The sequence below is a fragment of the Phalacrocorax aristotelis genome, chromosome 8 (genome assembly GCF_949628215.1).
Source record: "Phalacrocorax aristotelis chromosome 8, bGulAri2.1, whole genome shotgun sequence".
In the NCBI taxonomy this organism is placed as follows: Eukaryota; Metazoa; Chordata; class Aves; order Suliformes; family Phalacrocoracidae; genus Phalacrocorax; species Phalacrocorax aristotelis.
Window position 1 is genome coordinate 39,672,345 of NC_134283.1, and position 23,071 is coordinate 39,695,415.

Consider the following 23,071-nt stretch of genomic DNA (forward strand, 5'->3'; position numbering starts at 1 on the left):
AAGGATCATACATATTCCTTGCCACTTTCCTGGCCCATCAGTTGTTCAATCTCCCCGGCACCCTGGGGTCCCCCTGCACCCCAGCACAACCCAGGAGGCTGAGGTCACTTTTAAGTGAGCCGCAACATGGGGGAAGAGGAGCACAGCCCCCTGCATCGAAGCCATCTTCCTGTGCCTGGGTTGCACAGGTGGCAGCTGGAGAGCTCTGCCCTCGCCACAAGAGCCTGGACTCAGGCTGCACAGCACGGGAGGGAGGAGCACAAGGGGATCCGGTCCCTTCCTCCTCACCTGCTAAACCCCGGGGCTGAGTGAAGCGAGGAAACCAGGCACAAGCCCAGTATAAGGCGCAGGGTAGCAGCTGCCAGCGAGGCAGCAGGCTGGGTCTGCACAGGGTGGGCGATGCAAAAAATTGCTCTCTGTACCCGCCCCTACACAGCATTTTAGTTATGAAAAAACAGAAAATTACAAACCAACACTAGGTCATGTAGTTCAAAGCTGAGGGGCAACAGCGTCTGCTCTTCCGCAGGAAGCAGGTAGAAAGCAATTTGTTTTCCCTCAGGGGTTGAAGCGGTGCCTGTGAACCTGGGTGGAAGCTGGGCTCTGCCCTCCTACATCTTCCAGAGAGATCCAGAGCCCCTGGCTCAGCCCCAGCACCTGCCCTGCTTTCCCAGCCTGGGTTTGGTCCCCGTACAGAAGGGCTTCTCATCTCCTTTCCTCCCTTGAAAGCAGCTGAAGCAAAAATCTCACCGTTCTGTTTTTTTTATTTTGTATTCCATAAAAAAAACCACAAAAAATTATACCTCCTTGGCCAAGAACAGCTGCTGGCCACAGCTGTTCAGTGCAACTCCAGGGACACGGTAACTGCTGCTGTCAGTGTTAGAATAAAAAGTAAACCCATAGTAGCAAAAGGACTGACTCCACAAATCACAGAAGGAGGAAGAGAGGGAAAAAAAAAAAAAGGAGGTAAAAGTTTCTCTTAAAAATATAGCTCTGTGGTGAGAAAAGAGAAAGAGATGGCTGGGTGCCAACTAGGAGGGCAGTTTATGCAAGCTGGCTCTCCTCTGGTCAAACTGCCTCCTTTAGTTCAGTTCTTGTGCAACAGGTAAGCTGTCAAGAGGGGCAATAAACATGTCTCTGGGCCCCAGCGGGGCAGGAAAAGGCAGAAAGTTACAACACTCTGCTCTAAAAGTCACAGTTAAAAGAAGTTATAAATTATTTAAAAAAAAAAAGTTGGAATTCTCCTGACGAGCTTCCTTTTCCTCTCTTCTGTTTGATCTTCACCCATAAATCCTTAATCACAGGGTTGCGGTACCTTTGGGGAGAGGAGTTAAAAGAGTTAGGGATGGGGAAGAGGGTAACGGCCTTACAGCTGAGCAGAGCAAGGGCAGAGTCATCTGGTCCACTTCCAGGTGGCTACATCACCATCTAATTCACATTACTTTTCCAAGCTCCCTGTGGTCAGCAGGGACAGACAGACACTGCCAGAGGCCGCTTATCTCTGCTGATGACAGAGGACAGCAACGTCCACGCTGGACATCCAGTTCTCAGCAGCTACAGCGTTGAGGTCAAACACATCCAGAGAAGCCAGCACACTGCTGTATGACTTTCCTTACACCACTCCAATTCTCTGGCCCTCTAATCTAAGGCCAGGCTGGACTCAGCGGGTGTTTAGAGGGCACACTGTCTTCCCAAGACTGGCCCAGGAGTACTGAATTTGGCCAAGGTTACCACCATTCAGAGGTACCAACTGATAGTCCCCACAGGCCATGTACCTTCTCACAATCCTTCAGGATCAGCTGTTTTCTTCTTCTAGAAAGAAAAAGGTGAAAAATAAGTCAGTGTCATCTGCACCACAAACATGAAGGACCTAGCAGTGCCATAAGCCAAAGGCTTCTTTGGCTGCCACCTCTACAGCAACATACCCCTAAATGAGGAGCATCCCTACAGTCTCCCTCTGCCCCCTACCTAGCCCTTGGGATGGGATGCAGTAGCCTGCCAAGCCCTCAGGAGCTCTGGTTTCTGCTGAAAACTAGATGAACAGACAGCTGAAGATGAGCACTTATTCCTTGGATAGGCTCTCCTCCACCAGAAGTGCCCCTGGGATAGACCATGCCAGGGAAATGGCTCTCTCCTGGGGGAGCGGTACAGGAACAAGTCCTTCCTCAAGCCACGCCAACCAACCAAAGGTCAGGGTGTCTCAAGCCCAGCCACAATTAACTGTAGCCTCCTCTGTACTGCCAGCAAGGCCAGGGCATGGCTCTGTTCCTCTCCAGCCTGTCAATGCTGCAGGGACAAGCGTTGCAACCACGGTTCAGAACAGCTCTCCCCATGGTACCCCATCCCAGGGTCTTGCACATACCTTCTTCTTCTTGTGAACCTCAGCAGAACCATCTGCTACAGGCTCCCCTTCTGAAGACACCTTTTTGCTCTTCTTCTTTTCCTTTCCAGCCTTTTTTTCTGGGAGAGGGACAGAAAAGTCAACTAAGAGAGGGACTCTGGTGTTGGTAGCCTCTGAGATGGTGCACAGAGTGGTAGGAGCACCTCCAGTAAGTTTTTGATCACATCCAAACCCAAGCAAGCTTTCCAGAATAGTAACTGGGTGAGGGCAGGGCCCTGCTACAAAGCAGCTGCACACAGGGCTGTTTCTCCAGTACCTCTGAGCCAGAGCAGTTTGATTCCACCATCCATGCACACGTGTGGGTAGACTTCACAGGATCCCCTTCTTTCCACCTCCTACTGCCCCACCACCCACCTCCAAGGAACAGCTTCAGCACTGGGGTAGCTGAGCACATTCCAGAAGTCAGAGCAAGGGGAACTAACACAGGATGGACAAAAGATTCAGCTCAGCACACCTGCTCCAAGAGGCTCCAGCTCACCCCTGTGCAACAGCCCAAGCAAGGGCTGACAAACAAGTCTGTCTCCTCCAAAATGAAGGGTTGCACCTCTGCAGAGGGAAACCCCAGCAGATCTGGCCCATCCATTCCATCTCCTTTTTTTTTTTTAAAAAAAAGCCAAACAAAGCATACAAGATCCATCACAGAACCAGCTCTGATTAAACAGAGCATTATAGAGAGGCATGCAGACAAGAGGGGCAGGAAACACTTAACTGGGAGCAACAGCCAGGGGGCTGGTACCATCCTCCTCTTTCTCCAGGGGTTTGAAAGCAGGGTAACATCACTGAGTCAGATCTCTTGAATGAGCTGCTCACCATGTTGCAGTACAGACACTGATCAGGCAGGGTCAGGAAGGGGCACGGTTGCCCCACAGGGAACAGCGGGGGCTGACATGGCAGATGACAGCGCGGATTTCAAGGCTGATCTCTTTTAAGAGGCTGGCAGCAAGGGGCCATGTTCAGGAAGGTCTGGCTAACACAAAGCCCAGCACATGTGAATGCTGGGCTTCCTCTGCCATGCCCACAGCATGTCAGGGATGTTCTGCCTGCTGTCCCCTGCCACATTTCACCTTAGCTCTCTGCTGGCGTGGGCTGCGTTTGCTGCAGAGGAGCCAGGGCAGCCAGCAGGGTTAGCAGTGCTGTTCTGCACTGCAGACACAGAGCAGGGTGCCACACAAAGCACAGCGGGCAGAACACAGGCCTCATGGCTTACAACTAGTGAGAACTCTCCCAAGCCCAATGCAGGCAGGCAGGCCACAAAAGGGAGGCAAAGAGGTCTCAGGAAGTTCAATGCAGACTCACCTCAACCCTGTGCCAGCCCTCAGCTAGACAGCTGCTTCCAGCCAGGGTAAAGGCCAGGAAAGGAGAAAGCCCTGGAGGGACAGGACATGCCATAGAAGATGCACGGGGACATCAGCTTGCTCTGCAAGCAGCAAGGATGAGTGCGAGTGTTAACACAGTTCCCACTGTGCCAGATGCAGGACAGAGGGGCAGGAGAGCCCAGCCTGCTGTCTGCAATATGACCTGGTGCTAATACTGCAGAAGAACACTGAAGTGGGGCATTAAAAAATCTGGCATTGGCTTTGGGTGGGCCAAGAGGGAAGTAGCCAAGCAGGAAGCTAACAGGAAAGTGGGTGCTACTTACAAGGCCCTGCACCAGAGGCTGAACGTGCATCAGCTGCAAGAACCTATTGCAAAAGCAGCCCCAAGTGAGGGATGCTTACTTTTAGCCAATTTTTTCTTTTCCTTGCTGCCTGGCAACTTCTCCAGGTCACCAGCTGCTTTCTTCTTTTTCTTTTTGGGTACTTCTTCATTAGCTTGCCCTTTCTGCTTCTTCTCTTTGGGCTGCCCAACAGCCGCATCCTCTGCAGGCAGTTTCCGCTTCTGAGATGTTTTCTGCTTCTTATTCTCTTTGTCTTTGCTCTTAGATGTTTTCCCAGTCTTGTCTGCTGTGGAGGAAGATTTCTTCTTTTCCTTCTTTTCTTTTTTCTCCTTTTTCTTCTTCTTCTTTTTCCCTTCCGACCCTTCCGGTGTTTGCCCTGCAGGAGCTTTGGCGGCAGTTTCACTCCCCAAGCCTGACTCTGACTGTGGGTTGGAGAGCAGTGCATGTGACTGTGGGGTCACCTGTGCCCCTTTTGTCCCAACATCATTCTCTTTCGCTGCCACGGCTTTCTTGACTGGGGAAGGTTTGAGGCTGGCATGACCTGGCTCTGCTTTTCCTGCTACATTCTCTTTGTTAGAGGCTCCAGTGGCTTCCTGCCCTGGAGCGGGGTTGTTTTCTGTAGAAACAATGACAAGAGAGAAAACTCAGGCAGCATTTGTTACATAGACCACAGGGTTATTGAAGGATGGAAATATGCTTGAGTTTGAAGAGAAGCTTCCAGTTCTCCCTCAAAAGCAAAGCCTGCTGGCCATCCCAACTACAGCACAGCCAGAGAATGATGCCTCAGCCTCAGAATGAGTAGCCGGCGAGGGAAGTGGGTTACAACAGCTTTGGCCACAACCACGGAGCATAGGGACTAGACTAGAGGAAACTGTAGCACAAGATGGGTGAGCACAGACAGAGCAGTCCTTTCCCAGGACACCACCCCCAGTAAGTCAGGGCCTTCCAAAGGTTGAGGGCATATCCACACCACGTTTAACCATCACCAATGGCCTATCCCCCAGCACCTGGGCCTTCTTGAACCTACATATAGTTCTGACCTCCTCAGCAGCCCTTTGTATAACTTAGCGATGTGCCCAAGAGGCCAACAGACCCATTTGAACCTCTAGAGCAGGCCAGACCAGAGCTCATCTGAAGGTGCCAAGGTCACACCAAAGCAGAATCAGCTTCCAGCTCTGAGTTTTACGATTTACCAATGAACCAGGGCAACAGGGAAATGGCAGGACATTTTATTTCTCCATAGGTCTTCCCACTTGCTTCCCCTCCTCTGCCCTCCAGACATGCTAGAGGCCAGAAAGATCAAGGGGAAGCTTGAATACCAGCACTGTATAGCAGATGTTCTTCAGCTAGTGTTTAAACATTCCCTAGGAGCCATCACTACCGCAGCACACCGACGCAGTGGGCACAGGGTTTAGGGAGAGCCCTACCTACTCCCATTAATTGAATTATTGCAGTTAAAGCAGAACTTGGAAGAGGCAAAGGCACAGAGCCACACAAGCCAGCCAGCGCAGGAAAAGCATTCAAGAGGGCTGTGTCGTGGCCAGGGGAAGCCAGCAGACGGCAGCAACACTCCATGCTACTGGGCTTTATGGTAGAGACACATTGGGAACCGGGCCCCATCCCAGTGTCACCCTCCCATGCCAGCATGGCTTTGCTCCCGAGCCAAGCAGATTCCCGACCTTGCCAGAGGAGACCCACCTGCTTTGTGGTTTGCAGCCACCTGGTCAACGTCTGTGTCGGAGTCACTGCTTTCACTGCTGGAGCTGTTGGCCGGGGCTGCTTTCACAGGGGCCTTGGTGAGGGAGTTTGCAGCAGTCATGGCTGCTTTTCCTTGCCCCACTTTGCCTACAGGCTGGGGGGGAACAGTCTTTGGTGCTTGGGGTGCTGCTGGGGTCCTGGAGAGGCCCAGATAGCCTGTGAGGAGGGACTGAAACAGAACAGACACGCTGAGGAGTCTTAGCAGGGCAGCCTCCCGCACACCAGACACATAGATCTGTCTGTGCTCCTATTGTCCCCGTACTCCAAGTGAAGGGCCCACCTTTGACCACCTGCAGAGTGATCCTGCACTGCTCAGCCAGCTCTGCAGAAAGGCCAGAGCTGCCAGGAGAGGGGGCCAGCACTGACAGACACCGGCTGAGCTTACAGCAGCAAGAGCTGATGGTGAGTGGGTCTCCTCTTTGTTCTCGCCCAGTAAAGCAGGCTTGGGGGAGGTTCCTGGCCATTAACATGCACCCACGCACAGCTAATGCACTGCAGATGTGCTGCACGCACGCACTTTACCGACTAAGGGAATTTAATGGCTCGGACACAGGTTAAGTTACAAATAAAAGCGGGGAAAAAAAATCCTGCTGCTATTGGCACTATGCACCAGTTCTCCTGGTTTAACCCTTGCAAGGCACCACCTCCCATCCCTTCCCCTGGGGAAGGCACCGTGAGCCTGAGCCCAAGGCCTGGCTGCCTGTGGAAGCATTCCAAGTTCAAAAGCCTCTCTCTGCCCTCACCAGAAGGCCCTGTTCACAGTACTGCACTCAGCATCCCGCTTTGCTATGGCTGAGAATTCAACCCTCTCTCTGTCCTACTTAGGAGCCAGTCGCAACACACGAGATGATGCCAGCCTGCTCAGGTACCATACCTGTGACACTGCCTCCTCCTCACTGGACTCTGAGGAGGAGCTGTGGGCTGGCTGGGTCCCTCCTGGTTTCTGCAGTGAGCCTGCTGGAGAAGCAGAGTTCATCCCATTAAGCCCACCACCGCTGCCTGGGGCTGAGCTCACCCAGCACAGTCACTGCCACCAAAAGGCCTTCTGCCTCCGAAGAAAGGGGAGTGCTCTGCCAAGCTGAAGAGGAGGAACCCCTCTCCAACCACTGTGTGAAGGTGACACACCTCCCATGGCATAACAAAATGCTGTTCTCCCACCCTGGCCTGGTCAGCAGCACTGCTAGCATCTTCTTGGGAGAACTGACCGGGTTTGGGGGGCTGCTTGGGTGTCTCCTCCTCATCGCTGTCTGAGGAACTGCTACTGTCCGAGGTCTCCTCTGCCTGGGTGGGTGGTGTGGCCTGGCTCGGCTGGGCATCCTGTGCTGGCTGCAGGCCTGGCTTCCCCGACTTGGCGATGGGACTTCCCAGGAGCGAAGCAGCTTGCACAGTGCCAGCATTGGCTGGGGGAGCTTTTCTCACAGGAACCGTTTGCTTTAGGCAAGGAGTGGGGGCCTAGGGAGAAGATGAAAAGCATCTAGAAAGAGGAATAACTGCTCATGCCCATGAACTATAAGAAGCAGCCCAGAGCAGATGGGCTTGGACCACCTCATCCCTTCTTCAGCTGTACTGCTCCAGTTCATGTCAAGGTTAGCTGAAGAACCTCTCATGCAGGGTCCAAAGACCCCCACCTCCCCCCGGCCCACAGGTGGAGCAGGCAGCTGTGGCCAAACAGACAGCTCCTTCTGTGATAGCAGTGCCCTGTACGGTCAGAAGAAGAAACTGGCCAGCCAGCTAGAAGGCAGGAACAGCAAAGGGACCCAGGCTACTGTCTGCTCATGTGCCTCACCTTATGGGGCAATAACAATGGTTAAAATAGAGCAGCCCCTTTCATCCCCCCTCCACGAACACACTCCCTCAGCTGGGGACATGGCACCAGCCTCAGACACCAGCACACCCATCTGCCCTCTCTCCCCAGGGAAGCTCCCCACTTCAGTCTCCTCTGTCATTACCACTCCTGCCAGCACATCATGCTCTAAGGAATCGCTACTTGAGCTCTCAGACACTCTGCTCACTGGAGGGACAGTAGGTGCTTTCATCCCCTTCCCCAAAGGCAGTGTGGCATTAGCTGCTCAACTGCGCTCAAAACCTTGGTTGCTTTGACGTTCTGCTGGGACAGACTCTTAAAATAGATGAGAAACAAAATCAGGACAGAGCACAACTTGGAGGGAGAAAGAGACAGAAGCATACACCAACCCACCACTAACTCCTAAGACCTTCCATCAGTTTCTAACACAGCACCAAAGCTTTTTTTTTTCCCCTCTCCCTTTAGAGGCCAGCTCTAAGAGCCTCTGAACAGGGCCTCTGGCACAGCCAGGAGCAGAGAAGTGAGGGCCAGCACCCCAAGAGTGCCTAAAGCATTAGCTCAGTGCCCCAAGGCAGCCATCCTGAGGGCAAGCAGACAAAGTGTGATGTGCTTGCAGGCTGAGATATCCCTATCCACTACAGCACCAGCAAGACTGCAGTTGCAAACCCTGCTTTGCAAAGTGGGAACTTGGACTCCAGGATGTCTCCTATACTCTAAAACTCACACAGAGTGTTAATTGGCAACAGAGATAAAGCAAAGACACCAACCACAGGGCAAATCTGCCTTCAGGTCCACAAGCAAGCCACAGATTAGAGAGCAAATTAACAAGAAGCAACTTTGTTGCCTCATATTTGAAACCTTCCATCACACTAAACGCGTAAGAGGGGTTAAAAATAGAAGAGCCAGGGGCATGGTAATCAGACGCTGACATCAGGTCCAAGACACAAATGCCAGCAGGAGGGAACAGGAGCAAGGAAGCAGTGCTCAGCCTCCTGGTTTGTGTTACAAAATGAGGCTACGTGAGCAGCCCGCCCTCTCCAGATCTCTGACAGGCTGGGCCTTTGTAGGCTGACATTTCCCTCACACAACATCTGGCCTTCAGAAAGGAAGGCAACGGTCCACCATGCAGAGAGCCACCAATCCAACGTGAGCTCTCGACCGTCTTGCACTGAGCTCAAGTTACAGCAACTACGTTATTTTATACAATCTTTGTACTATAAACATGCTTTAATCACGGACTGCTCAGGCTGGCTGCCTGCCCACCAGCTGGGGGAGACAGCCTTTCCACTGGCCACAGCATCAGGCCAATATGGGGAAGGGTTTCCTTGAGTACACATAATCCCCCTCTCCCAGAGGGGATGAATATGTGAGGGGACAAGAAGCGCACTTGGCCACTAAGCCCTGGACTCAGAGCACCACCATGTAGGAACGGCAGCCGAGGCTGCTTCTTCATGTGGTTTCTTTCTTGGGCTCAAACTGCAGCAGAGGCAGACACCCCCAAGCCAGCTTCACACCGAGGCAGCTCAGGCCTCAGGGAGCTCAGCCGTAGCCCTGCAGGACTGGCACCGAGACACAAAGAGACTCAGGTGAGAGAGCTGGGATCAGCTCCACAACACTCAGCAGCATTCTGCACAGGTATGGGGGGTCACCTCTCTTCCCCACGGCAGGGGTCAGGCTCCTCCTGCTGAAAGGCAGCAGGGCCACTGTGCTACCCTTTAGGGCAGATACTTCCATCCTACCAAGGCTTGTGGAGGGGGAGTCCAGAGAGCTCCAGCCACACCCCACACCCAGGGTTTTGGGAGGAAACGGGTGGGTTGTCTTGGAGCTACCCAGCTCATGGAAAGACTCTGCCTGCAAGGATTTGGCTGCTTTTCCAGTCTAACTCCCTAGGGTAGGGCAAAGAGGACAAAGTCCCAGAGGAGGTCTGCTCATGTTTCTGCTGAAACATTCACACTCTCCACTGCTCTCATACTGCAAGCTTGCTGCAGCCGAGATGCGCACCCAAAGCCATGGTCAGCGAGACCCAGGCATGTGACCAAGAAAACCTGATCCAGCCAACGGGAGGGCTCCTCTCTGCACTACTCATCACCCGCCCCACAAGTCCCGAGACCTCCTGAGCGTGCAGGGCTAACAGCATCCACACCCAGCAGGTCAGCAGCTCCTTACCTGTGAAGGGGGGACTATTTCTTCCTCTGAACCTGACTCCTCGCTAGAATCATCGCTGCTGTTGACAGGTGGAGGGGCTGCTGCCTGGGGTGGTGCCTTCTTCACATTTGTTGGCTGGGGCACAGCATCAGTTTTCACTACAGGAAAACCATAAGAGATTGTCACCAGCAAAAAGAGTTGCTCTCCATGGCTCTTCAGAGCAGGAGCTATCAGAACAGGCTGGGCCATTCCATGTGCAGGGGAGAGAAGGAAACCCATGAAGATGCAGGGTTAGGGACCCTGACTCCTACCAGGAGACTTACCAGCTTGTGAAGGCTGTGTCTGCGCAGCAGGGGACTCCTCTTCGCTGTCAGACGAGTCACTGCTCTCACTTTCTGAGGCCTGGCTTTTCAAGGTGCTTCCCACTGCTTTTTCAGCCAACCCAGCTTTAGCAGTCTGGCTGAGGTTGGGAACAGGCCCAGGCTGTTCTGTTAACCTCTTAATAAAAAAGAAACACAGGCCCAGAAATGTGTTGTTAGTACGGGTGTTGTTTAGGAGTTTCAGTGCAGTTTCAGCCCAAGTTGGGTTTTGTTTTACACTAACACAGCTGTTACTAACACTCACTCCATCCTTGGCGTGTCAAGATTGGACAGGGCTTCAGTTACTGTCTGGACTGAGCTGCTGATGAGACATACCCCTGCATTTAACAACATGCTTTTGACAGGAAGCCCGAGTGTGTTTTACTGCACAAGCATGCGGGGCTAACAGCGCTTATAAGCTCAGAGCAGCAATTCCTTATTGAGGCTGAGACACTGGCTGGACAGGAGCCTGAGGGCAGGAAAAGCACCGCAACCCTGAGACCCCCATTCCAAGGTAGCCTCTCATTTAAGCATGACCTCCCCCCAGCTTGGGGAATTAGCAGGAGATGGGAAGTCTTGTGCCAAAACACTTGCAAGATTCAGACACAGTATTAGAGTAGCTATATCCTAGAGCTGCTGAAAAGCTCAGTGGAGGCACAGGGTGTACACAAGCATTTGGGAACACAGGAGGCAGGTAGAGACAGACTGGGACCCAAGATATGATTGAGCACCTCGGAAACTGATCTGTCAACAGGTCTAAGAACTTAGAAAACTCCAGACAACAAAAATACCCTGCAACTCACTTGGGCTGTCCTTTCCATAGCACCTGTCAACACTCTGATGTCCCAAGACATGCCACGAGCCACTGTCCCAGGCAACCAGTGTGTCACCGCTAGGAAGCTACAGTTATCGTAGCACCACATATGCAACTGCCAGGTGAGACCACCTCTTCCCAGCTCTGCTCCTGGCTTGGGCCAAGGGCTGCAGACACCCCTCCTGCATGCTGCTGAAGGCTAACAGTGGCAGAGGAAGCGCTTGCCAAGAGATCTGGTAACTTCACCACCTGCAGATATTCTCCAGGCTCACAGTGCTCTGCGCCCACTCAGTTTACTCCACTCATCGCTCATCTCCGGGCTGCTCTGCCAAAGAGTACATCACGCTTGCCAGGGTGGGCAGACCCCATCCAACCCGCACGTGACGACAGTCCGCTTCAGCGCTCCGTCTCCAAGCCTCCAGCAAGAAGGCGAGAGAGACTCTTGCCCAGCTGCACAGCCCCTGCCACCCGCCTCTCCCAACCCTGCTGTGCTGCTAACGCAGCAATACCCTCTCAGACTGCAACAGAGGACCAGGAAGACTTCAGCAGCGCTGGCCCAGCAAGGGGCTGCTCCTGGCCAGCGGCCGAGAGCACCAGCTTAGCAGCCTCCCAGGAGGATAGATCTTACCGTGCTTCCTGGCACGGTCCCACCAAGGGCTGCCACTGGGGTAGTGTTTATCATCTCCAAGCCAAACACTAAACAGACAACAGCATCTGCATGTTTATCCCATTACAGAACAGCTCTGTGAACAAGCCAAGCACATTTTGACTCTACTTAGAGAAACAGAAACCTCCACAAGCGCTTGGAGATGGGGGGATTGCAAACCTCACTTGTCTGTTTTGTTTTGATACCAGTGATTCACTACCTCCAGGAGAGAGGCCAGATTTGCAGCGCTGAAGAGAGAGAACTACTTGAAGCAGACACAAGAATTCACACGCTCTACTTGAACGTGCTAACTCCTATCCCTCTAGTCCCAAGCACTGCTGTGCAAGAGAAGTCTACTGAGATCAGACCCCACTCACTCATTTTGACCTTCATAGCAAGGGAACTGGCTTTTCCCCTTACTTGGACACATGGCACAAGGGCTGCTTCATTTCCTGACTTAGCAAGAGATTAGGAAAGAGCTGCCATCCCGAGGCATCCTGACACAGAAAGAACACAACTGCATACACAGAGAAACCACCATAAGCTTTACACAGCCTCAGGACTCCTCAGATCTTCCTAGGAGGCGGCCAAGGTCCTCCATCCACCTCACCTCGGTCACTGCCCAAAGGCTGACAGCCACCACATCCTGTGGCGTGACCCCAGGTGGGATCAGGCCAGCAGCATGGCTGAGTTACTCCCAGGGAGCAGGTTAACACAGGCAGAGAGCTTCTGACAACCTAAGCGTCACAGGTACTGAAGTAACTCAGAGAGGAGGAAAATAATTCAAGAGGAAATAATTTTTGCTGCTCCCTCTCTAGCCCCCAAACCAGGAGCTGCCTGCGGCTCAGTACGAGTGTGATGACTCAGCTCCTGCACAACCCATCTGCCACTCCGCTGGGTCCATTTGCATCATGCAGTGCTGCATGACAAGAGGGGGAAACAACACTGAGCCACGTGTGCCAAGCACGTTGTAAAAATCACTCCATTGCAGCCTGTGCACCGTGGAAGCACCACCAGTGTATCAGGACTGGGACCAGAATCTCAGCTGTGTCACGAGGGGACAGGATTCAGGGAGAGAAAGAGACCCACATGGGTTTTCCTGGGATGCTCAAGGAAGACACGGGTTCCCAACACATGCATGCCTGTGCATACCATGCCCAGTCCTGGTAAGCAGAAGCTGAAGCCTCTCCATAGAGGGCTTGAGCATCTTTTTTAGCCCAAAACGTCCAGGAAAGAAGAAGCAGCGCAGAATTAGTAGTTCCAAAAGAAAAGCAGCTCACAGCATCTTTAAGGTCATTCCAGACTCTCCCCCATCACCACCCTTCCCCCCCAAAATATGCAAACACCATGTCAACTTCTTTGACTAAATATTCCTGAGTCTTCAGGGGTAAACATACCAATTAAGCAGTTCAATTTAGGCATGATGTTCATTTTAATTGTGCTAATCCACCCCCACAGGGAAAGACGAAGCAGCTTCCAACGCTCTGTATCTGTTTGGATCTTGCATAGAAGCCAGAGGAAGTTGCAGGATCCAGTAAGTCAGTGGTTAGCATATGCCCAAGTAGCAGATGGTGAGGATGAGCTAAGAAGAGTTTGACTGGGAGGACAGGACTGTGGACACAGCTAAGCCCAATAGTTTATCTTCAGGCTTCACTTGTGGTCTCTGCCTGTAGGCTACTAACATGGGAAGAAACTGCCTGTTTGGCAAAAATAGAGCTCCCTTGATGACAAGCTCTTCCTCGCTGACTGTGGCTGTTGAGGGGTAATCACCAGTTTGCAAGTGGAAGGAAGATGCCAAAGTGGTTAAATTGCCATCAGCAAGATGGCTATCTGCTGCTGCCAGCTTCAAATCAACACCGAGGGGAAACAAACCCACGCCAGCATGTCCTTCACCTACAACCCTGCTAGAACAGACAAGTCTCGATAGTTTTACAGTGGGACCCCATGGCACAGCTTTCAGAATAGCTGCTCCTGTAACCCAAAGCTGAATCTTCACAGATAATCATGCAGGAAGAGAGCAGCACAGAGCCAACTGTTAGAGAAGCGTCCCCCTCCACCCACCTTAGCAGACCAAGGCTATGAAGACAAAAAAGCAGAGCCTCTCCGGCTCCTGCCTGTCAATAGTGAAAGGACGTGTTGACAAAGAGCCTCCTTGCAATGACACGTGAGGCTCTGCCCCCGGCTTCCCTTCCTCCTTTCCAGATAATAGCTGCCATCTCCAAAACATGGCTTTCAGGGCACTTTCTGAAGGGCCCTGTGGCTCAGAGTCAATGCTGAAGGCCTTCACGCAATGTGGCTAGGAAGGCAATCTCTTCTCTCAGGAAGAGTTTTGCTTCCCTTTGAGCTCAGCCACTTAAGTCTGAGTCCACAGACCTTGTCTCAAGAGAGGTCTAAACAAACCCTCACAGGAGAGCTAAGACCAAGCTACCTGTGACTGCACGCATAAGGCCCACTCCCAAGGAGCTAGGCACGAGTGGAGTGTAACAGTTGGTATTAAATAGGTTACACACCCGACCCTCCCCCGGTGTGGCTGGGTGAGGCAAGTTAGGCTATACTTGTTTCCAAGGAGAAGCAAAGACCTTCCTCCCTGAGGGACTGAGATACAATATACTACATGCTACTGGTGCTTCAAGGAGACCAGTAGCAGCATTTAAGGGCTAAACAATTGTGTTGCATATCCCATCCCCTGACACTGAGCTGAATGCAGTCACCTACCTTCTGGCTGATAGGCACAGGGAGATCTGCTTCTTCACTGCCTGAGGAGTCAGAGCTCTCCACTGGCTTCGTACTTTCTGCAGGCTTTGTGGGGGCAGCAGTCCTTCCCAGTGTGGTTTTAGCCTGCTTTGGCACTGCTGGTTTCAGTGCTGGCTTCCCTTGGGACACTGAAAGTGGTTTTGTTGGAGCTGCTTTGCCAGAGGGTGATGCTGCTGGTGTAGGTTTCACTGGGGACGGGATGGCCTGGGAGGATTTCGGAAGTGGCTTTGTCTGGACAAAACAAGGACAGCATGAAATAAGGCAAATCCCACAGCAGGAAAATTCATTTGCTCATACTGTAATCAAGGGAAGATAGTTCAGAGCTCCCTGGGAAAGGCAAATACTGATGGAAGATTAGCAACTGGCAGGACACAAGGCATCCTTTCATCTAGCTGTGTGGGGATAGTCTCCCCAGATAAGAAAGCAAGACCAGACATTCTTCATCAGCCTGCTGATACTACCAGTCCCCTCCAGTGAGGTACATTGCAGTGCTTTGCACTCTCCACAGCAGGGAAGCAAAGCTGCGCTACAGTTTGACAAATTAGACACTATTGCAATTTATAGCTGAGGGGCAAGTTCAACCACAACAATTTGCCTCTTCAGGTGGGCAAAGAATTGCTGGGGTTTTTTCGTTTAGAAGTACTGATGGATTTTTTTGTTTTTAAAAAGAAAGGTAAAATGGCTTGATTAAATCTCAGAGCAAAGACAATGAAGTGCCTTCAAACGCCCCATGCCTCCTTCCTCCCACCCCCAGTGTGATTTTGCTATACACTACATGCATTTACAAAATTACTTTTCACTGCAACTCCTAGCCCTGGAGAGGCGTGCAAGGAGAGACAGAGTCTCAGATAGACGCACTTGGGTTACTGATGGAAGTTCCTCATCTTCGCTGTCTGATGAGTCGCTGCTCTCTGATGTGTCATCGGGCTTTGCAGCCCCAGGAACCGTTGTGGGTGCAGGTTTGGCCTGGTTTGGTGCCAGTGCTGTTTGCCGCACTGCATTCTTCTTGAGGGACACAGGAGCAGCAGGTGCACTTTTCACAGGTGCTGCATTAACCTGCACTGTTTTCACAGCTGGTTTTGCCTGGGAACAGGGGGAACAAAAGGGAACAGAAGAATGAGGTAACATTTCAGAAGAAACCAGTTGAGAGCTGTGACTGTGTGGAATCTGTTTCAAGGAAGGCGACTGTGCTAACTTTGACCAGGAGAGGCCTGTTCACACTCCACAGCCCATGAGTATCTGCAGCAAGCCACTTTCTCCATGGACTGCCTGACTACATCCATGGAGTTGCACACCAATCACCTCCTACAGATCAAAGGATCTCCCTCAGCTTCAAGCACTAGAAGGAACTGAGGTGGATGGTTGATGTTGGCAGGGTTAGCGGGGCTCTCAGCCATACCGCATGTTTCTCTGGCCTTGGGTTTGGGGCTCCCATGTACCCAGGGAAGTGGTGTTGTCAGACTACGGCACTGCAGCAATTCCTCTCTCCTCCAAGTGAAGGGAAGGGATTCCTAGAGACAAGGACCCTGGGTTGGAGAGGTTACCTGAACCACTGGAGCTGCAAGCTCCTCCTCAGAGGATGTCTCATCACTTGATTCCTCACTGCTGCTCTCAGTGGCCCCAGCTGCCTGCTTCGGCTCTGAAACACAAGCAAAGAGATATCACAGCTGCTGCCTGCTCTGAGCTCCCAGAGCTTGATGCTAATGTGGCTTTTGAAGTCAGGAAAACAAAACAAGCCACAGAGAAGGCTAAGGGGATTTGCAGGGAAGAGGGCCTAGCCCTGCTGAAAGCATCAGTGGTCTGCTGGGAATAGCTTCTCCAGACAAACACTGGCCCACAAACACCGCTCCCCTGAGTGCGGGCAGAGGTGGGAAATCCTTCCTGGCCACCCTCTGACCCTGCAGGGAGCTGCCTAGCTACACACAGCTCCTTGCAGGGGCACCCAGCCTGACTGGACCTCCTCTGATAAAGAGTCAAGAGAAGGACCATTTTCAGAGCTTCTATGATCTATTCCTCACCACCCCCAACACAAACACACTTCAAAGCAGTAAAAGATTTCCCTTAAGACTTAAAAACCCAAGAACAATCACTGTGCAATTGGGGATGAAAGAGAAGATTCTTTCAGCTTTTTGGAAAGGCGCTGCAGCATCTGCAGTATTAGTACTCATCTCCTCCAGATCAGCTATGCTGTTATTTCCAACCCCGTAGTGCTGGGTGCTGCCAGACAGACATCTTAGTACAGAATCTGCTGCTTGAAATGGGAGCAAGCATGCTGGATTCATCCCACAGAGCTCCGGAGCTGGCTGCTTTGCAGTATTCTCGCAGCCTCCCCAAGGAACAAGCACCACTCTGAGCTTTCCAGCAAGGAAGCTGAAAGGAACACGTTGAAGGCGCAGCTCAGACCTGATTCGCAGCAAAGCTAGAGCACACTCTGCACCCTGCAGGCTCCTTACCCACTTTGGGGGCTGGGGCCTTCACAGTTGGCGTCTCTTTTTCCTCCTCCTCACTCTCTGATGAGGAGCTGCTGCTGGAGCTTTCTGGTGCTTTGGTCATTACTGGTGCTTTGCTTTGACCTACTTTGGCCGTGGCTGTTGCAGCATGTCCAGGCTTCCCAGGACTGGGCAGTTTCTGGCCAGCCTTGGATGGAGCAGCAGATGAAGCTAGTGCATTGGGCTGCTGCTTATTTGAGACCACAGTTCTATTTGCAGCAGAGAGCACCGCTGCTTTGCCTGCTGGGGTGGTGGGTTTGTTAGGAGAATGCAGGGAGTTGGCAGCATTGCCACTCACCACAGCTCGCGTCACCTATAGGAAACAAAAGAAATTAGAGGCCTACAGACAGCTGAGGGGCTAAATTGGATACAGTGTACCTTAAACAGCAATCTGGCAGCCAGGCAAACCACAGAGCTCTTTAGGGAAACACCTGGGGGACAGATACCCAAGAGAAGGCTTGTGCCAGCATAGGAGGCTCATTTAGAACCATAGAATCATTGGAAAAGTCCTCTAGGATCATCAAGTCCAATCCAACACCCCCAGGCCTCCTAAACCATGTCCCAAAGTCTACACATTTTTTGAACACCCCCAGGGATGGTGACCCCACCACCTCTCTGGGCAGCCTGTTCCAATGCCTGACTACTCTTTTAGTGAAGACATTTTTCCTAACATCCAACCTAAACCTCCCCTGATGCAGCTTGAGGCCATTTCCTCTCGTCTTATCGCTTGTTACTTGGGAGAAGAGGCCAACACCCACCTCACTACAACCTTTCAGGCAGTTGTAGAGTGATATGGTCTCACCTCAGCCTCCTCCAGACTAAATAACCCCAGCTCCCCCAGCCACTCCTCATAAGACTTGTTCTTGACAAATACAAATATGTAAATTTTAATATTAAACTTAAATATGAATCCCACCCCAGCCCACAATTCTACACATGCCAGCAAGTCTGGGACAGTCCTGGCCTCAGAGTACTATCTGCCTTCAAAGGCAAGAGAAGAACTGCCTTACCGTAACTGCACCTTTTCCAGCCGGTGTCTCCTCTTCTGATGAAGAGTCATCATCTTCACTGCTTTCTACATCCACTGCTGAGTTTGTGGCCAGGGAAAGGCTGGCTGCTGCAGAGGAGAGACACAGAGGAATCGTGTGAGAGTGTCTCACACCAAGATGGCCTTTGGTCTGCAGGAAGGCCGCAGCAGGCAGGGCCAGGTCCCATCCCCACACCTGCCCCAACACCACTGCCACTGTCCTTGCGACAGGCAAGCTGCTTTGCTCCTCCACCTCATCCTTCTCCCCACCACCAAGACAAGGAACCTGCCAAGATCTGCATGTTTCCAAGGGCTGGTCTACAGCAGATGAGACTGAGCCAAAACATATCCAACACATGGGTTTTTGTTAGACTATGCAAGCCAACGCCTCCCACATCGGTTGCACCAGGGATCTAGCCCCACCTCAGAGAGAGGGCACTGGCTTTCCAGACCAACTAACAAATCCTTCCTTCATCCCAGAAACAGGCTTGCCTTTGCTGGCCCAACACACACCTAGGACCAACTAGAAGGTGCTCCACAGTGGGCAGCGTTAGGTTCCCAAGGCTTCAGTCCAAGCAACAACACCCATCCCTTCCAAAAGAAATCAGAACAGGTTTTTTTTCTAGCTTCAGCAGACATCTGTGCTCCTCAGAAAATGAGAAGGGGATGCTAAATTAGTTGTCCTGTTTTCCTAAGGGCACAAGGGAATAGCCATCACTTCACATGGATTTTCTCTAGCCAAGCAAGTCGGGCTGTTCCTACACAAGTCTCCAGTCCTACTGTCAGCTCCAGGGAGATGAAAGGCTCCTACCATTTGCAGCTTTCACCTTCTCTTTCTCATCCTCTTCTTTCTCTGAGCTCTCAGAGCTGCTCACAGGATCAGGAACTCTGATCTTTTCTGGGATGGCTGTCTCTTCATCACTCACCTTTCTTCTTCTGGAATTCGAGGGAGTTCTGAGGGGACAGAATTTGTATCAAAATGGGGGGTGTGCGTGTAATCTTGAACAAATTGGAATACAATTATTCATTCACTCTCAGGTCAGGCTCCAGCCTAAGGACACACAGTGTCATTTCCTCTATAGCTCCTAAGGGGGTGGGAGAAATACTTCTCTAACTTGCAAGGGACATCTCTAGTCCTCCTCAAGCAACTCCTGAGATAACATATCCCTGTTGTTGTGTGTCCTAGGCAGACTCTTTCTCACTTTAGCAGAGAAGTGAAAACGTATATGGTCAGGCTGGTGCTCTCCACAGAGCAAAGGTGTCCTACAGAACGAATTCCATCTCCAGGAGGCAGCTATAGCCAGACAGTCAATAAATGCAGTCCCAGGGTTAGGGCAGTGATCCACAAACAGGTCTTGGTATTCCCCAAAGCCAGGAGAAGTGAATCTAAAGGTTGCAAAAGCCATCTGAACTTGGGCTCACAGGCCAACAGGACAGAAAACTCAGGCTGCAGAGTTTTATGAAAGCATGTGGCTGGACCTACAGAAGATGTGTTGAAAGAAGGGGAGGAAGAGGCCACAAACAAGCACTAAACACTTAATCTGTTCAACTGGGTTAAAACATCAAGCTGGAGAAAGATGTCTCCAGGCTCTGAATCCTACCTGTTCCAGAACAGATGATGTAGCTAAAGCTATCTTTAATTTTCAAATATAAAAATAGGTAATACACTCGCTTTATTATGAGGATAACAATGGCTAGGCACACGTCTGCGTGATTCACACAGGCAATACTTCTAAGCCCTGAGAAACACAATTATCAGAGGCAAAATCCCTCACTTCTCTGCCAGTTTAGCTTATATGTTCATCATGATGTAAAAATGAGATTAATGTAACGATTTGGCCAGTAAAGATTATGCTTACTACCAGAACATTTTAGTAGCGTAGCTGTAACATATGTTTTTTGCAAGCAGACTCAGCCGAAGGCACATTTGCTATTACAAAGTCCTGTTAACTACTCTAATAATACTTTTAATAAAATAACAGGACAAGCCACACAGACAGCCATGATACTGCAACACCTTTCTGATTCAGTGGCAGCTGACAGCACAACAGAGACAACTGTGAGAATTTGTCCTGAGCTATCAGGCGATCAGGGATACCACGTGGCGGGAAAACAGCAGTGCCTGCAGGCACAGGCCCTACAGAAGCTCAGAGCATTTGAGGGCTGCAGGGCTCCATCTGCTCCTGGGGCTGAGCCAGTCCAGCTTTCCCCCACGACCAGGCACCCTTCTCCCCACTCCGAGACTAAATGTAGCCCTGGAGGGAGGCCACTCTTTGGTAACTGCAAATCTCAACTATTATGTTCACTTTATAAGAATTTTTGAAGGAGAGCACGAAGGATGGCCTCAGTGAGATGGGCACGAGCCACAGTGCAGTTGGAGGAAAGGCATTCTCAGGCCAAATGCCTATGAAGCGAAGAGATGAGAGAATCACAGCTCACCCACACGAGAGCACTCTAGGGGCGCAGAGCACCTTCTGGATAAAGAAAACTACCAGTCAATACATCCCTTATTGTGACTCCAATCCAGGCATAACTCAGGGGGACCAGGAATAAAAAGCATACTTGTGGGGTGGGACCACAACAGAAAGGCAGCAGTATAGAAGAAGGGATTAAATGTGGTGTAAGTGCCCTGTCGCCCCCAAGCTTTAAAAGCAGTAGTGCCTGGAAGGGTTTGCTGTAGCACCCAGGATAACTAGCAGAAAGGTCATCATCAATACTCAAGACAGCAATAAATTTCTTAGAGGAACTGCAAGTCTGTTTCTGCACTGCTACATCCTCACCTAGATCCAGTCTTTCTCCTGCTCAAGGAAGAAAAACATGGAGACACAAGAGCAAGAACTGGGGCAGTGCCAAGGCACGAGCTATACTGGCAGAAGACACCTTTGAAACAAACACCCACTTCCCAAGGCTGCCTGCATGGCCATGCTGAGGAGCACCTTGACTCCGGGGCTACTCAACACGGGCACAGAAGCCCAGCTCCACTGACTGCTGACTGCCCAACAACCCAGCTCTGCGGCTGCCACCAGGCCTCTCTCTGCAGCACTGCACTTAAGCACCAAACCAAAGCGAGCGGTGCATAGGGCGGGTGCAAACATCACAGCACCCCACAGATGGGAAGCCTCCATGCTGCAGACCTTCATGCTGGGTACACAGTGGAATAACTATGCAAGAAGGCGTTGGGCTTGAAGGGACACGCTGAAACCAAGAGACTTCCTCTGAGTCAGAAGACATGTGATCTATGCCAAGGTTTAAGTCCCTGTAAGAGCCCTGGCATTTCAGCACCTCCTCAAATTCTCTATTCTTGGGTCAATATCCCTGCAAAGCACGTGGCTTTAAAAAAGAAAATGAAACATAACTGCGGAAAAGATTTTTGCCAGTAAAGCATGACTCTGAGCCCCACAATACTTCAGTATGAACCCCAACCGGCAAGAACAGCATCAGTTGCCCAAAACTAGAGTAACAACTTATCTCCAAGCTCAGGAAATTTTAAACCAAAGTAATCTTTAACATCTGAAACAAATTGGTTTAAAACCAGAGGCTAGGAAGAAAGTCTGCTGAACACAGTTATCATCGGAAATACTCTGACAAGGGGAAATTCCAGCAAATAAAGACCACACGTGCCATGTGGCCTGGATGTTAACAGAGTCTGGAATCTGATAGCCATTGCTTCCTTCGACTTACTTTTCCCAGTGGGTAAAGATGTCCTCGAGAGAGGCCGCAAGGGAAGGGAGCAACTTCTGTGAAAGCAGAGGGAACACCAGTCAGACACCGGCCCCGTTCCAGGACACGACCACCACGCAGAACAAGAGACCTCAGACCAGCAATCTCCAGGAAAACAGGAACGCGTGACCCCCTCGCACAAGCCTCCCAGTAAAGCCCCCCAACTGCCTGCCGTTTTCCCGTCCCGCTGCACCCAGGGACGAGTCCCCCCGTCAGCGGCACCGGCGGGACTTCACCTGTTCGGCCGGCAGCTGCCCTCCCGGTACCGGACGGTTTTATCCGGTGGGGTGCCGGCCTCAGCCCTCTCCCCGGCCGGCTCGGGGCCGGGCCAGCCCGCAGGCACCGGGGCAGGGAAGGGACACCCACTCGGGGCCGGGCCAGCACGTGGGTCCGGCGTGAAGCCACGGCGGGCCCGGTAACCTAGGGGCCGGCCCGATGGGCGGTTGGGGAGCGAAGGGGACCGGGCCCGGGGGGCCATGAGGGAGCCGGGGGGACCGGGCCCTCCGGCCACGCCGCGGCTCGCGCTCCGGGGCCGCCCCCCACCCCTGCCTGGTAGCCCCGTTACCTGCCCGCTCTGCGCCTGCAGTTCGCGGGCCGCCCGGGCGTAGCCGCCGCGGAGCAGGTGCTGGTGGATGAGGGCGAGCAGCTCCCGCCCACCGCCATGGCCGTCCGCCGCCATGGCGCGGCCCTGCTCGGCGCAACCTGCGGGCCTCCGCGTGCCGCGAGACGTCACATCCGCTTCCGCCGCGGGGCACGCTGGGAAGTGTAGTGCCTGGGCTGGGGGAGGGGTGGCCGCCATCATGGCGGGGCCTGGGAGCCTTCCCGCCCCTCCGCGGCGGGAGATGGCGGCTGGGAGGGAGGACGGGCCGCTCACCGGCGCGGTAGTGATTTTTTTCCAGCAACATCCGCTCGATCTTCCAGCTGTGAAGATGGAGGCCTCGCTGCTGTGGCACTCTGGAGATGATTCCTCAGGGCTGATGGAGCATTGGGTGGATGTTAAGTGGCTCTGAGGAGCTGCTCGGGCAGGTTTTTTGGGCTAAAACAAGCAAACAGCGAGAGGGAAGAAGGAGCTTCTGATGCAGAGCAGCTGTTGGAGCAGGGTCGTGCAGCCATGACCTGTTACCGCGCCCCCACCCCGCACTGATACTTTCCAGGAAAAAATCTGGCTCCCTTCACTTTGGCAGAGGTTTATTTTTAGAAGGTTTAATAACGTCCGTGGTGCGCCTGTCGCTCACTCAAAATACAGACCCTTTATTTGCACTTGTAGGCAAGATTAAATATAAAACTGGCTCGGCTCCAGCTGGCTCTTGCACCAAACGTCTTTGACACCAGCATCATCCAAAGCCATAAAGCCACTGGCCAGGTGGCGGTTTTACAGCTCCTATAAATGAAATGCAGACCCGGCTAGTCCTTTCTGGGGCAGACCTCCCCCTGCACAAATGGTCATTGATGCTCAGCGTAAATGTGGCCGTGGCATGCGCCGCAACAGGGTGGCTAGTC

The 23,071-nt window shown here is 52.2% G+C and overlaps 1 protein-coding gene across 2 annotated transcripts; it reads right to left on the minus strand.

The window, feature by feature from the left end:
* Positions 1-743: 743 nt before the first annotated feature.
* On the minus strand, positions 744-22,298 carry TCOF1 (treacle ribosome biogenesis factor 1). 2 transcript variants are annotated; one of them, XM_075102696.1, is made up of 17 exons: positions 22,137-22,298; positions 21,533-21,588; positions 18,663-18,805; positions 17,835-17,941; positions 16,789-17,137; positions 15,880-15,974; positions 15,194-15,418; positions 14,297-14,566; positions 10,086-10,260; positions 9,784-9,920; positions 7,019-7,265; positions 6,688-6,767; positions 5,754-5,982; positions 4,117-4,671; positions 2,360-2,457; positions 1,773-1,809; positions 744-1,312 (listed from the first exon to the last, which is right to left on the minus strand). In XM_075102696.1, the coding sequence occupies exons 1-16, from the start codon at positions 22,248-22,250 to the stop codon at positions 1,777-1,779; spliced, it is 2,913 nt and encodes a 970-aa protein (XP_074958797.1). In that variant the 5' UTR covers positions 22,251-22,298; the 3' UTR covers positions 744-1,312; positions 1,773-1,776. The 2 variants fall into 2 exon arrangements, with proteins under 2 accessions (XP_074958797.1, XP_074958796.1); XM_075102695.1 differs by having other exon boundaries at positions 6,688-6,770.
* Positions 22,299-23,071: the final 773 nt, after the last annotated feature.

Excerpts from the sequence above, each read along its gene's own strand:
- TCOF1 (XM_075102695.1), bottom strand. The coding sequence starts at position 22,250 with ATGGCGGCGGACGGCCATGGCGGTGGGCGGGAGCTGCTCGCCCTCATC. Across the intron at positions 14,567-15,193 it reads AACTTCCATCAGTAACCCAA|ACAAAGCCACTTCCGAAATC; the intron begins GTGCGTCTATCT and ends TGTTTTGTCCAG. Across the intron at positions 1,810-2,359 it reads AGGTTCACAAGAAGAAGAAG|AAGAAGAAAACAGCTGATCC; the intron begins GTATGTGCAAGA and ends TTTTCTTTCTAG.